Below are 12517 nucleotides of genomic sequence, written 5' to 3' on the forward strand. Positions count from 1 at the left end.
AAAAAAAAGAATGGGGACCAAGATTTGTAAGATCCAGAGTAAGACGGGCCATCCCTCAGAGCAGAGGAGAGATATGGGCAGTTCATTTGCAGCTAATAACCACCTCTGGTATTTAAGATGCTGATATCTCTTGCCAGGAATGGTTTTCTCACTCAGTTAATTGCTAACTCACAAGTTGGATGAATGCCTAACAGCAGAACCAATCAATTAATTTAATTATCATACATGTCTTCCCGTGATCCTCTGGTTCCTCACCCAAACTCTCAGCTGCCCCCAGGGCAAAGTGGAGTGAACTGAGACATTGGATGTCACATTTTCAGGTAGCTTGGCTGAATTAAAAGCAGGATATTTCCTGATATGGGCCAGGGATGTCCCTGCAGGGAGCAGGACTGCTACAAGGACAGCCTCCATGGCTCTATCACTAGCTAGCTCACTGGGCCCAAGGAGGACACAAGTCCTTTGCAACCCCAGCTCTGGGTTGTGTTTCTCCTTTCTGCGCTCTCATCTCTCATTTGTCCCACATCAGTTGGGCAGGGTCTCCAAGTGTTTTTTGAGTGATGGTGCAAAGAATTACAGCACAGTTCAGAGATGATGATGTGATGGGGTTTGTGTGGTGGTACCCACAGCCAGCACTGACCCCCTTGCCCATCACTTTCCCCTCCTGCAGAAAAAGAGCAAGCTGCACTACCAGATTGCTGTCATCATCAACTACCTGGGGCACTGTGTCTCGCTGGGAGCCCTACTTGTGGCCTTCGTCCTCTTCATGCGCCTACGGTGAGTGACCCAACCTGCTGCGATGGAACCTCCTGTGTGAGAGGAGGATGCATCTGGAGAGATCASCCCAAGGCACTTGGGTTAGTGATGGATCTGGAGCCCCTGTGTTTTGCCATCTCCTCCACTCTGGGAGTCACTTTCCAGATGCCCTTTGTTCTGGGATAATTGTGCCTAGCTCTGGGGTATGTTTCTCCTACTGTTTTGTGGTTATGGAGTCAGAGGTCTATGTGGTTCTGATTTTCTCCTGACATCAATCATGCTCACCTACTCCAGGGGTATGATGTGGCCAGGTTCTAGATGCTCATGTGCTCTTATGACCCCTTGTCCTCCTTCCCCAGGAGCATTCGGTGTCTGAGGAACATCATTCACTGGAACCTCATCACAGCCTTCATTCTGCGCAATGCCACATGGTTTGTGGTGCAGTTCACAATGAACCCAGAGGTGCACGAGAGCAATGTGGTAGGTGCAGCTCTGGGCTGCTGACTCAACCCTGGGGGCAGTCAGCTTGGCTATGGAGGGGATCTAAAGGATCTGATAGATGAGGCCACAGGAGCAGCTTGGAAACTCAGTTCAGTTGCCCCGGTGGCTGCCTGCCTCAGTTTCCCTACTGTAACACAAAGGCTATGTTGCCTTTTACCTCTTATCCAACAACAGACACCCTCTGAAGAAGACACTGGGCTTTTGTTGACATGGCCCAGCTGGAAGCAGTGTTGCTCAGAGCTGGGTCACCCATTCATTCTCTCCTCGAGCAGCTCTGCTCTTTGCCCTCCACATCCCCTTACCCACCCGTCCCCTTGACAGGCCTGGTGTCGCTTGGTCACAGCCGCCTACAATTATTTCCACGTCACCAACTTCTTCTGGATGTTYGGCGAGGGCTGCTACCTGCACACGGCCATCGTGCTCACCTACTCCACAGACAAGCTCCGCAAATGGATGTTCATCTGCATTGGCTGGTGTAAGCACTGGGTCTCCCSTCGGGCTGCAGGGCAACGAGCCCTTAGTGCTAGGGAATGCCCCTCCTCACCCACCACTCCCTCCTTCAGCCCTTCTTGCATGGGCATAGCTGCAAAGGGCTCTCCGAGTATGGGACTCAGTGGGTTGTGTTGGTTCAGCCCGTGACTCTCTGTGTGAGCCCAGTGCTGGAAAATCACTGTTAGGGCATAACTTGGTCACCAGGTTGCATCCCATGGTCTCATTTCTGTGTTCGTTTACAGGTATTCCCTTTCCCATCATCGTCGCCTGGGCCATCGGGAAGCTGTACTATGACAATGAGAAGTAAGCCCCATTTCTCTTTCCTCTGTCTTTCTCCTATCTTTCCTCTATCTTTTCCATCTCTTTCAGCTGGACACATAGATGCAGGCCTGGTTCCTGCTTGGAAGTAAAGGCTGACATAAGGCAGGATACAGAGAAGGGACGGAGAAAAGCTGACATGTATCCATCTGATTTTTTATTCTACCTTTAGGCTCTCTGCAGCTTGAGCCCTAGTTGCAGCTGCTGGCTTCTGCGTTTTTCCTCCCCAAAGGACAAATGAGATTTTCAGGGGAAAAAAAGCTAGATTAAGCTAGAGCTCCTACAAAGTGTTTGCTAAATGGAGCAGGGATTTAATCTACCAGCAGAGATATAAACTACCACCACCTGAGCCATTTTCACAGAGACTTGCTAATGGAGGACTTAGCAGGAACCTGATGAGTTCATCATGTGTATTGTGAAGTTTAAAAGGAACCTGCTCAGATGAATGGCAGCTCATCTTGTTTTTCAGTGTTAGTTTTTCCCTGTGACTTCATTGATTTAAAAAGGTCTGTGTTAGGCACACCGCAGCAGCTCCGACATAACAAGAATTCAAGCAAAGTACTCTTAGGACACAGATACTTGCATGAGTTCCCACAGGATTTGCTGGGGACAGGGTCGGAGCTGGGGAACTATTGCTGTCTAGCACCGCTTGTCCTTGCATTCCAGGTGCTGGTTTGGGAAGAGAGCAGGAGTTTATACTGACTACATATACCAAGGTCCCATGATCCTGGTGCTTCTGGTAAGAGCAAAGACACCTTCCTGGCTAAAACAGTCTTTTATATCCACTCATGGGATATGGCTGCAGCTGAGCAGGGTTTTGCCCTTGCGCTTAGCATCATCCCACTGCAGCGTGTTCTGGTGCTGCATCAGAGCAGTGCTCTCCCCTTGCTATGCCCACCTACATTCAGCCAAGCCTGAGGAAATGTGGACCTCCAAGATGAGAAATGGCCTGTTGTCTTTGCTGCTCAAGACAGGGCTGGAAAGGGCTGTATGGATTTAAACCAAGTCAACCGAAGTTGCAGCAGAGACCTGGAGGCTGATGGCTCTGCTGAAACCCAATGGTTCTGCTGAAAGATGAGGATTTGGAGGAGCCTGYTGCCCTTTGGGGATTGCTAACATTGTAGGTGTTCAGGGGAGCCAAGGGTAGAGACAGCATCCAGGCAGCAAATGTTAATGTGTCCTCCCTTCCTTTCAGATCAACTTCATCTTTCTGTTCAACATCGTCCGAATCCTCATGACGAAGCTCCGAGCCTCGACCACGTCAGAGACGATCCAGTACAGGTAAGGGCAAAACCAGGAGATAGTGACTGGCAGATTCTGGAGCAGGGACACAAAGAGAAGACAGCTAAAAGCATCCCAGATGTTTCCTGGAAACATCTGACCATTGCAACTGGGGGTATTTGGAAATTGTGGCCACAGAGATCTTTACACTTGGAAACATGAGTAGCGGGAGCCACCTTTAGCAGAAGCAATTGGCAGCTGAACTCTTTAAGAAAGAGTCTCCTGGTGGGACCTGATCAGTTGGCCAGAGTCAGACCTGCAAATCCTGGCACCGAGGTGAGAATTAAATCGTTGTTTGACAGCAAAGCAGAGAACAAGGAAGGAGGAATAATCAATGTCACCTTCAGCACCTGCCCGTGAACCCACAAGGAAAAGGCAGTGGTGTCAGTCAAATGACAGGAAGATTTAACCCTTCCCTCCCAGAGAATATTTTGCAGACACCTCAGGAGATACATGACTAGAGCATCTTGGAAGTGCCTGCAGCAGAAAGGTGCTTTGAACTTCTGCAGAGCTTCTCTTGGGGTCATTTTGCAAACAGGAGTAAGTGAATATCTCTGTGGAGTTGCAYGTTGGGTAGAGTGAGGCAGATTTGGGGGTGTCGGATGCTCTTTTTAATTTTTTTTTTTTTAATTTTAGCTAAAATCATGAAAGACTAGATGCTGTTATTGAGAAATGCCAACTAATCTCATTGCAGGGTGTTGAAATGGGCTGAACCATTCAACTGGAGAGAGATAAGGCTAGGTCAGAGATTACTGAAATGAACCAGGCTGGTTGGCCCCCATAAGCAATTTTGAAAGACTTTGGACTTACCAGCCTTTCCCAGTTTGAATGGGCATGCTGTTCACCATGGGCAAGTCCTTGTCCCTTTTTCATGTCAAATTCTTAGCTGTTGCTATAGCTCTGTTTGATACCCCAGGGCACTTGGAGCTATGTCCCATACTGGAAACAGCTCATCAGAATGAAGGCTTCTAAACTGGGAGAATTGCTGGCAAAGATGCTCTTTTTCTAGCACTAGATGTGGGGACACCTTGTCACCTTTCTGGGGGATCATTCACTTGCTCTTTGCATCTCCCCTCTGAACCTGACCAGTTCCTCCTGGACCTGGGTGCTTCACTTCAGCAGCCTCTCTGAGACTGCTCCAAACAGCCTGTGTCTGGAGGCACTTGCTGATCCTGGACTCTCAACAGTGTTACAAGCCCTGGCTGTAGCCCAAGCCTCTGAGCGGCTCTTCGGAGCCAGCTCAAGCTCAATTATTTCCAGCTCCTCAGGCCTCTGTGCCATCTGCCAGTTGGTTTCGGTGAAAATACGGCTTTCCTCCAAGTCAGTAATACAGCGACAGAGCAGCAGAGGTGCTGGGACTCCCTGTCCGCCTCAGCCCATTGGGAGAGGATTTTTCCCTGTGCTAAACTGTGTTTGGATCTCTGTGCTTGTGAGAGTTTTGGGGGGAAAAAAAGTGTTGACTTTGCATTGTTCTTCTCTAATCAAAATGAATGAGACATCAAGCTTAGATTCTTTCAGGAGTCTTGCCTCAGCTCTGTTGCTTTTACAAACTGAACTTGTAATCTCATCAAAAAGAGAGATCAAGTTAATTAGACAAGATCAGCTTTTCATAAACCAATACTGAGGGCTATGAATTATTTTCTGCTCCTTACTTGTTTTTTAATCAAGTCGTGTAACAGCCAGGCAGTTACTTCCCAAGAGCTCAAGGTCGGGTCTCCTCTATCCACCTCCCTTCCTCAATGGAGACAACAAAACATGAGTTCCAAAATGCAAAGGGGGCTGCAGCTCAACTCTGTTTCCTCCCCAGGAAAGCTGTCAAGGCCACCCTGGTGCTGTTGCCTTTACTGGGAATCACCTACATGCTKTTCTTTGTCAACCCGGGTGAGGATGAGATTTCCAGGATTGTCTTCATCTACTTCAACTCCTTTCTGGAGTCCTTCCAGGTATGGTCCCTAGCATTAGTAGTGTTGTTGCCATCCCGTTTCCCCAAGGGATGTCATGTCAGCCAGAACACTGACCCTTCCTAACTCTGCTTCTGCCACCTCATCCCTCCCAAGAGCAGGAGTGACCTCCCCAACTCCAGGGCTGCTCCAAAGTGGCTATGCTGATGCAAAGCCCCATGCACTGATGGCTACTCTGTCTCTCTTCTCTTTTCTAGGGCTTCTTCGTCTCTGTCTTCTACTGTTTCCTGAACAGCGAGGTGAGCAAGGGGGCTGAGGATGCAGAGGAGCTTCTTGGGGCATATCTACGTGGTTCCTTGCATGCAGACACAAGCTCAGTTGGAGGCAACTTGAGGGGCTTTTGCCTCTGCAGTGCGTCTGGTTTGTGGGCTCAGAGGGGGCTTGCATGGTATCCAGACTGCCCTCATAGAGAAAGGGGGCTTGGACTCAAGTTCAGCACCAGGGACCAATATCTGGGATAAGGCAGAGTTTCTTCAGTCTTGTTGTTCCCCAGCTGAAGGTGTTTCCAATGACAAAGTCAGAGCTTTATCTCTGTCTGCAGCCTTGTCCACGGGGAACCCTCACCATGAGCTTTGCTGCTGGTGGGAGCTGTCAGAAAATGGGCTTTTGTTTCTCGTAGGAAATTTAGGAGGTTTTTGCAGCTTTCTGTGGTTTCATTTGCTGCTTGTGAGAATTGTCTATGAAAAGTCCTTCCAAAACAAGCACAGCTGACTGCCTCCATAGCTTTACTGATTAGGAAGCTATCTGTCTTTTAAACATTATTTCATTGGGGTTTGTTGTGGCTTGTTTGGTTGCTTGGTTTGGTTTAACAAGAAGACTCAGCCTCCAAAGCCCAAGAAAATAGAGATATTTTGCTACCTCTTTCCCATAAAGTGAATGGAGTTCAGCTCTTTGCAGAAGTTTCTGCAAAAATAAAACATCTTGCAGAAAGCAGGGTTCCCTGTGTCTCCTCCTGAAAGTTTCTCATTGGAAGAGGGAAAATCCACATCCAAGAACAACTGTTCTCTGGGAGATGCATCCATGTCCTCCTACTGCAGCCACCTTCTGTTGGGCTTCTCTCTTGCAAATCCTTCCCTTGGAGGAACCTCATGCACCTTTGGGTGTTAGGCATATGGGGGATAGGGACAACTCCCAAGTTCTGACCCAAAGTGCATGCAGAAAAGAGCAAAGGAGGCAAGAGCTGAGGCACCTGGAGTTTGGGCAGTTTGTTCCTCTGCCTCCTTTCAAATGCTCTTGTATTTCTGCTTGCTGTGAGGCTCAATGTCTGAGCATGACTGGGAGAAACAGAGTCCAAGGGAATGACAACATTAAAAAAAAAATAAAATAAAATAATTTTAAAGCCTCCAAAGGACACAAGACCCATCTTCATATTATGCTTCAAACCACATTTCCTCTATAACAGAAAGATGCTGGCAGCATTCAAACCTAATGGGCTCAAATATGCTAATAACTGCCTTATTTTTGCCCAAATCTGCTCAGTTATTTCTCTCAAAGTAGGTTGCTTATGGGAGCTGCCTGCTCTCCAGCACCCACCTCCTGGAGGGCCTTCCCACATTGCAGGTGATAGAAAGGTATTTCTGTAATATTTACCTGCTGTGCAAAGCCCTTGTGCTGTCAGAGGCCCTAATTAATGTTGAATAAATGCAACTAGCATGGTTTAGAAAAGTCATAAAATGTCCCTGGCTGTCATTCATGTCCCTTTTAAACCATTGCCAGCATTACATGTAGCCTTTGAGATATCAGCTCTTCTTTAGCGTGTACCTGGCCAGATTTATGTCTCCCTCTCATTTTCATTTCACACTTGGAGGCACTGGCAATCAAGTTCATCTCTTGCCCTCCAAAGCAGAATTGCATGAGCTGGGTGGTGCAGGCATCATGTCAAACAAAGCTAGGTGACTTGGGACCTGACAGAGACTCCTGGGACCTTTTCCAGACTGTAGACCCAAGCTGGGCTGGGCTGTGTTTTAGTGACATTTCTAGCTGAAAGGCTGAACACAAGGGTGACTGGTGAACTTCAGCAACACCTAAACTCATTTTTGTTCCTAGATCCTGAAAAGCGGGACTAGAGAAGAGGAACAGCATGTCTTGGCCCCCAAAGAATGATGCCCTGGGCTGATGGGGAGTCCTGGGCTAGGTAGTTCATCCTGCTCTTTCTGTAGTCCCAGTGATTTTGATGGAGGAAGGAGGCAAATTGTTGATGATCTGGCCTTCAATATAACATTATAGGTGTGCGTATATAACCCAATTCCCTGTCCCCAGGTCCGATCAGCAGTGCGAAAGCGATGGCACCGGTGGCAGGACAAGCACTCCATCCGGGCCCGTGTGGCTCGGGCCATGTCCATCCCCACCTCGCCGACCCGCATCAGCTTCCACAGCATCAAGCAGTCCACAGCCGTGTGAGCATTGGCAGCCGGGCCAAGGGAGCCATGTCCTCTCGGGACCTCAGCCCTACGGTGGAGAATGGTGCAGGAGTCAGGAGCTTCCCCTCCTGCCTGGGGTCGATGCCTGGCAGAGGATGGGATGAGCTTGACAGGGCTATGGGAAACGCCATGGTCACTCCAGGATTTCCCACGGGCTGAGACGACTAAGACTACTCCTTCATCTCTCATACTGTTGCTGGAGCCAGAAGAGGAGCCACAGCAGCCCAGAGATGTTGTAGCTGCCTCCCTAGCAGCCATCATTGCCTTCATCCTGGGTACAATGGCCTCAAATTGGGTTTGTCCAAGCTCCTGGCTTGGAGCAGATAGACTGACTGCTCCAGTGAGGCTATTGCTGGGCATGGCTCATGGGGTCAGTCCCTTGGGATATCAGTGCGTGGTGCCAGATCCTGCTTGTCCTAGTGCTGAACGTTTGCTCACCTGCCAGCGAGCATGTGCTGGGGATGCCTATGGCCTTCTTGGTTGACCAGCAATGAAYAGAGAGGCTCAAGCTGAGTCTAGACTTTGTTTTACAGGGCTGGGGTTTTATACCATGGGAATTAGTCATGCCCCCAGGTCTCTGTCCCTCTCTCTGTCCCTGGTAGCTGCAGGCAGTGAGATGCCCATGGAGGTCCCATACCCCTGTCTGACCATTTTGTTSCTCATTTTAGCACAGAGGATGCAAAAACAAGCCAAAAACAAGCCTGAGCTTTTATTAATTTTACCAGACTCGTCCCTATTTGCTGCAGTGCAGTCCTGGGCTGGGAGTGCTCCCTGGACCCAAGGGGCTGCCATCACCACTGCCCCTGGGACCTGCTTCCAGCCCCTCCATGCTTCTGCACCTCTCTTTTTCTGCCCGGTATTCCCTGACCCAGGGAAGATGGAAGCAGCTCTGAAATAGCTCTACTCACATTTCTTCAGGCTAAAATGCCAAAACAGAAATTAAAAGAAAATTTATAAGATGAGGCACAAACTAAAACCTCAAGTTTGCTCCATAACCGAATTATGGATTTGAGAAAATGAGTCCTAGAGCAGTGCAATGGGAAAAGTGACTCTTTTTTTTTTTTTTTTTTTTTTTTTTTTTTTTTTTTTTTTTTTTTTTTTAAATTTCCCTTTAGGGCAATTTGCAAAATGGTACAAACTTGATGAAAAGAGCTGGAAAAAAAAGAATTCCCTTCCTTTTGTTTCCCTCTGGGTGGGTTTGATTTCCCTGCTGGGCAGCCTGGCAGGAGAGGAACAAGTTCTGTCTGCTTTGGAGAAGTGGAAATGCTCCCTGGAGATTCATGTTGTCCATAGAAGAGTTGTTATCAAAAAGCACTGCAGAACATGGTTGGTTTGGATTTTCTAAAGCTCAGTCACTTGGGATAGGGGGAAAAGAAGGTGAAAATTTCAAAACACAACAAAGAAATCCAAAGAGAAGAACTTGTGTTTACATTGCCGCTGCCCTCCTCCTGGGGGTCTGCTCAGATCCCCATGACTTTGCTTTCCGGAGCCAGGGAAAGGCATGTGTATTCTCTGCTTTCTTTGATTAAAATCACTTTGATTCCTCCCAYGAGGGCTTTGTGGGTCTGGTTTTCCCTTGTGCTCCCCATGATGGCTTTCCCATCTTGTTGGGTGGCAAATGCCATCAGGGCTGAAGAAGCCAAATCCTCCCTTCCACCTTCCAGTAGGGCATCCGAGGCTGTGGGGCCAGCCGAGTCAAGGCAAGATAAAACCACTACACACTTCCCAGCAGGATGGGGGAACTAATTAAAACCCAATTTCATTTTGCCCCTCCATGTTCAGCAGTGAAATTCAGCCGCAGGCACCACTTTCTGGTCAAGCTCTTGCATCGCAGAAGTAATTTGCTTGTCGCAGCGAGCGCTGTAATTTGGTAAGCACCATGCACATAAATAATAATTATGTGCTCCCGCTGATTACATGATTGTATTTAAAGTTATCAAGTAATTCCAGGATTAATGAGCTGCCAATCGCCATCTTCTGTGCTCCTGGGGAGGTTGTAGCTCCTTGAGATAATCCTACGTTAACCCTTAAGTGTGKTCAGGTGTATTGTGAGGCTGAGAGGGGCCCAGAAGGAGACTAAGCTGCTAAGGAGGGACCTTGGCACCATGCTGAGCTGTTGTGGGAAGGCACAGGTGACTGATATAATTTAATTTAGCTCCTTAATTTAAGTAGCCTGGTCTGAGGGTAGCCTCCTTGCTTGAGAATTGCCTTGTGGCTACAGCTCTGTTACCTGGGGATGAATCCTAGGGGATGTTTTTCATCCTGGATCTCCCTTGCAAGCAGACTTGAGGCCAGCAAAGAGGAGAAGGCCCTGGCTAGACCAAGGCCAGGCCTCTCTCAAGGAAAAGGACTTGAGAGAGGAAATTGTATTTTGTTTTATAGCTGTCCCCTCTAATTCATGGCTTGGGGCTCTGCGCTGCCCTTCTGCATAGAGCCAAAGCCCCAATAAATATTTCAGCATCTAATCCTAGTGCCCTTGCTGCCCTCTGCCCTGGCATGAGCCTCCTGCTGGCATTTTTCACAGCTGGTGCAGTCAAGTGGCTTCCAGAAGCAAGCGGCTGCAAGAGACAGGCAGCTCTTGACCACCCTCATGAAACTGGATCTCTTAATACCTGACAGCCTCCTTTGCTGCCTCCTAACTTCTGCTTGGAAACAAATCTCAAGCAACTGTTTTCCACTCCTCTCCCTTGCCTGCACATGCTATTGGCATGGGCAAAGCTGTCCAGGTTGGATTCAAAGGACATTTGTGGGGCTTGTATGCCCACCACAGGATGTTGGGGCTGCTGGCTTGAAGGAGCATCCCCAGCTGACTGGCACCATCAGGCTTCCAAGGGGACATCATCTTTCCTTGGAATGCAGCCAGCAGATGATCCTCCCATGTTGCACCAAGGATGCTCTTCCGCTTCTAAGATCGACTACTGTCTCATACTCGAAGGTGTTGGAGGAGACTCGGAGGCTGGATGAGGCCCTTGTGCAGGGGGATTGCAGGGCTGGAGAAGCCCAAGTAGCTGCTGATGGACTGGGAGGACTACGAGCATGTGAGAGACAGGTAGGAAAGGGGAGTCCTGGGTTCAACCTCCTCCAACTTGCATGATTGCCATTGGACAGAAACCCACATGTGCAAACTCTCAGGATTAACCAGAAAAGAAAAAAAAAAGTCCTCTGTGTGTGTGTGTATGTTAGCAAGGCAACTCAGAGGAGATGTTTTCAACAAGCCCCAGACTGCAGACTAGAGTGATTATGATTTTATGGAGGTTTGACTGGTGCTGCATCACTAACCCAACGCCATGGTCGTAGACATGCTTATGATGCTGATGAAAATGATTTGGCAGATAATGGGAGCATATTTTAATGCATTAATCAGGTTAAAATGTGCTTAGAGGCTGCAGATGGAATAAGGAGATGAACCGGCTCCTCGTGTGCTGGGAGAAGGTTCTGCAGCACTCGTGGCACAGCGGTGGCTCTGGTCACTTCCTTTGCATTGGGCGATGCTCCAGGAAACTCATCCAATTCCTAGCAGGAAAAAAGAGCAAGCCGAAAGTAAGAGGCTGAGAGGAGCTTGGACTATCTGGCACTAATTCCTGGGCTGCAGGTGAGGAACAGCGCTGGCAAAGGCAGGTTTGTCACGTGCTCTGTTTTGGTGGTGGGGATGCATTATCAGTTTTATTTTCTATTCCTTTTCCCAAAAGCAGAGCGCCCTAGCAAGGAGGAAAGTTCAGGCCAGTACTCAGAGAATTTTCCTATATATGTCATGTCTCTGGTGCATCAGGACTAAGTTCTATGGAGCGATGGGAAGGCCAGAACACAACCTGGGACTCCCAAAGCCTAGACAGGAGAAACTACATAGAAGTCAAGTGCTGCTGTCTTGCTGGAGAGGCTGAAGTGAGGAGATAGTGCTGTGGCAATTCAGGAAAAAGAACGAAAAATCTATGCAAAATGGGTAGCAATTAAATGAGAATTAACCAGCTTACAAGAGGAGAAAATTACTTCTTTCAAACCCTCTTGATTATAGAGTTGCAACGGTCCAGAGCCCCCGTGGCTTGTTGAGGGCAAGAGCAGATGAACAGACTGTTCATCAAGGTTGTTAGAAGCTTTTCCCCAAGCTGAGCAGCCCCACGCACCAGCACTGCTTCGCTCAGCTCCATGGCTGCAGGTCTGTAGCCCCCTTTGCACCCATTCTAATTCAGATCTGGCTGCTGAACCCCAAAAATGGTGGGTAAAAGAGTGAGTTTTGCAGCACCATCCTATTTGTGAAGTCTTTGTGGTGCTGGAAACCTCATGCTGCCCTGACAGACAGGATGCAGCCTGGACCATCGGGTGCTGCAGTGGCATCTGTTATCTCCAACATCCCTTTTTTAGAYAAAACAGGGCACGAACACAGAGCTGGGGAGGCTGGGGGCTTTCCCCCACCATTTTGCAACCTTATTTATTTCCCCTCCCAGTCACAACTTTGCATCCCTGCTCTGAAGAAGGGGCTGCAGCTCCCTGGCTAGGGAAGTGGTTTTTGCAACTTGCAAAGGAAAATCAATACTCATTGCTTGTATTTATGTATGAGTGCTTATGACCACCAACTTTGGAGTTTGGTTGATGTCCCTGCTATCTGTCTCTAAAACTTGCCCCTTCGATAATCACGCAGTCAATGTCCCATCCCTCTCCATCCCAGCTTTTTCTTTCCCTGATCTCTCACTCTTGTGATCCACATGAATTTGACATCCCCTAATCCGAARCAAGGATGCCAGAACAAGATATGATGGCAAGGTAAGCCATGAAGCGCCAGCTTCCTCATATGGC

At 48.5% G+C, this 12517-nt stretch overlaps 1 protein-coding gene across 1 annotated transcript in view; it reads left to right on the forward strand.

The window, feature by feature from the left end:
- Positions 1–8727, forward strand: part of CRHR1 (corticotropin releasing hormone receptor 1) — a 24490-nt gene extending 15763 nt beyond the window's left edge. The window contains exons 5-13 of the mRNA XM_026054515.1: positions 668–774; positions 1113–1233; positions 1576–1729; positions 1989–2049; positions 2731–2803; positions 3260–3345; positions 5153–5288; positions 5504–5545; positions 7566–8727. Of these exons, the coding sequence (XP_025910300.1) occupies positions 668–774; positions 1113–1233; positions 1576–1729; positions 1989–2049; positions 2731–2803; positions 3260–3345; positions 5153–5288; positions 5504–5545; positions 7566–7706 (921 nt within the window). The 3' untranslated portion in view covers positions 7707–8727. The remainder of the gene's footprint in view (positions 1–667; positions 775–1112; positions 1234–1575; positions 1730–1988; positions 2050–2730; positions 2804–3259; positions 3346–5152; positions 5289–5503; positions 5546–7565) is intronic.
- The last annotated feature ends 3790 nt before the right edge of the window (positions 8728–12517 follow it).

The sequence above is a fragment of the Nothoprocta perdicaria genome, unplaced genomic scaffold, assembly GCF_003342845.1.
Source record: "Nothoprocta perdicaria isolate Ctin4 unplaced genomic scaffold, notPer1 scaffold_121, whole genome shotgun sequence".
Lineage (NCBI taxonomy): Eukaryota > Metazoa > Chordata > Aves > Tinamiformes > Tinamidae > Nothoprocta > Nothoprocta perdicaria.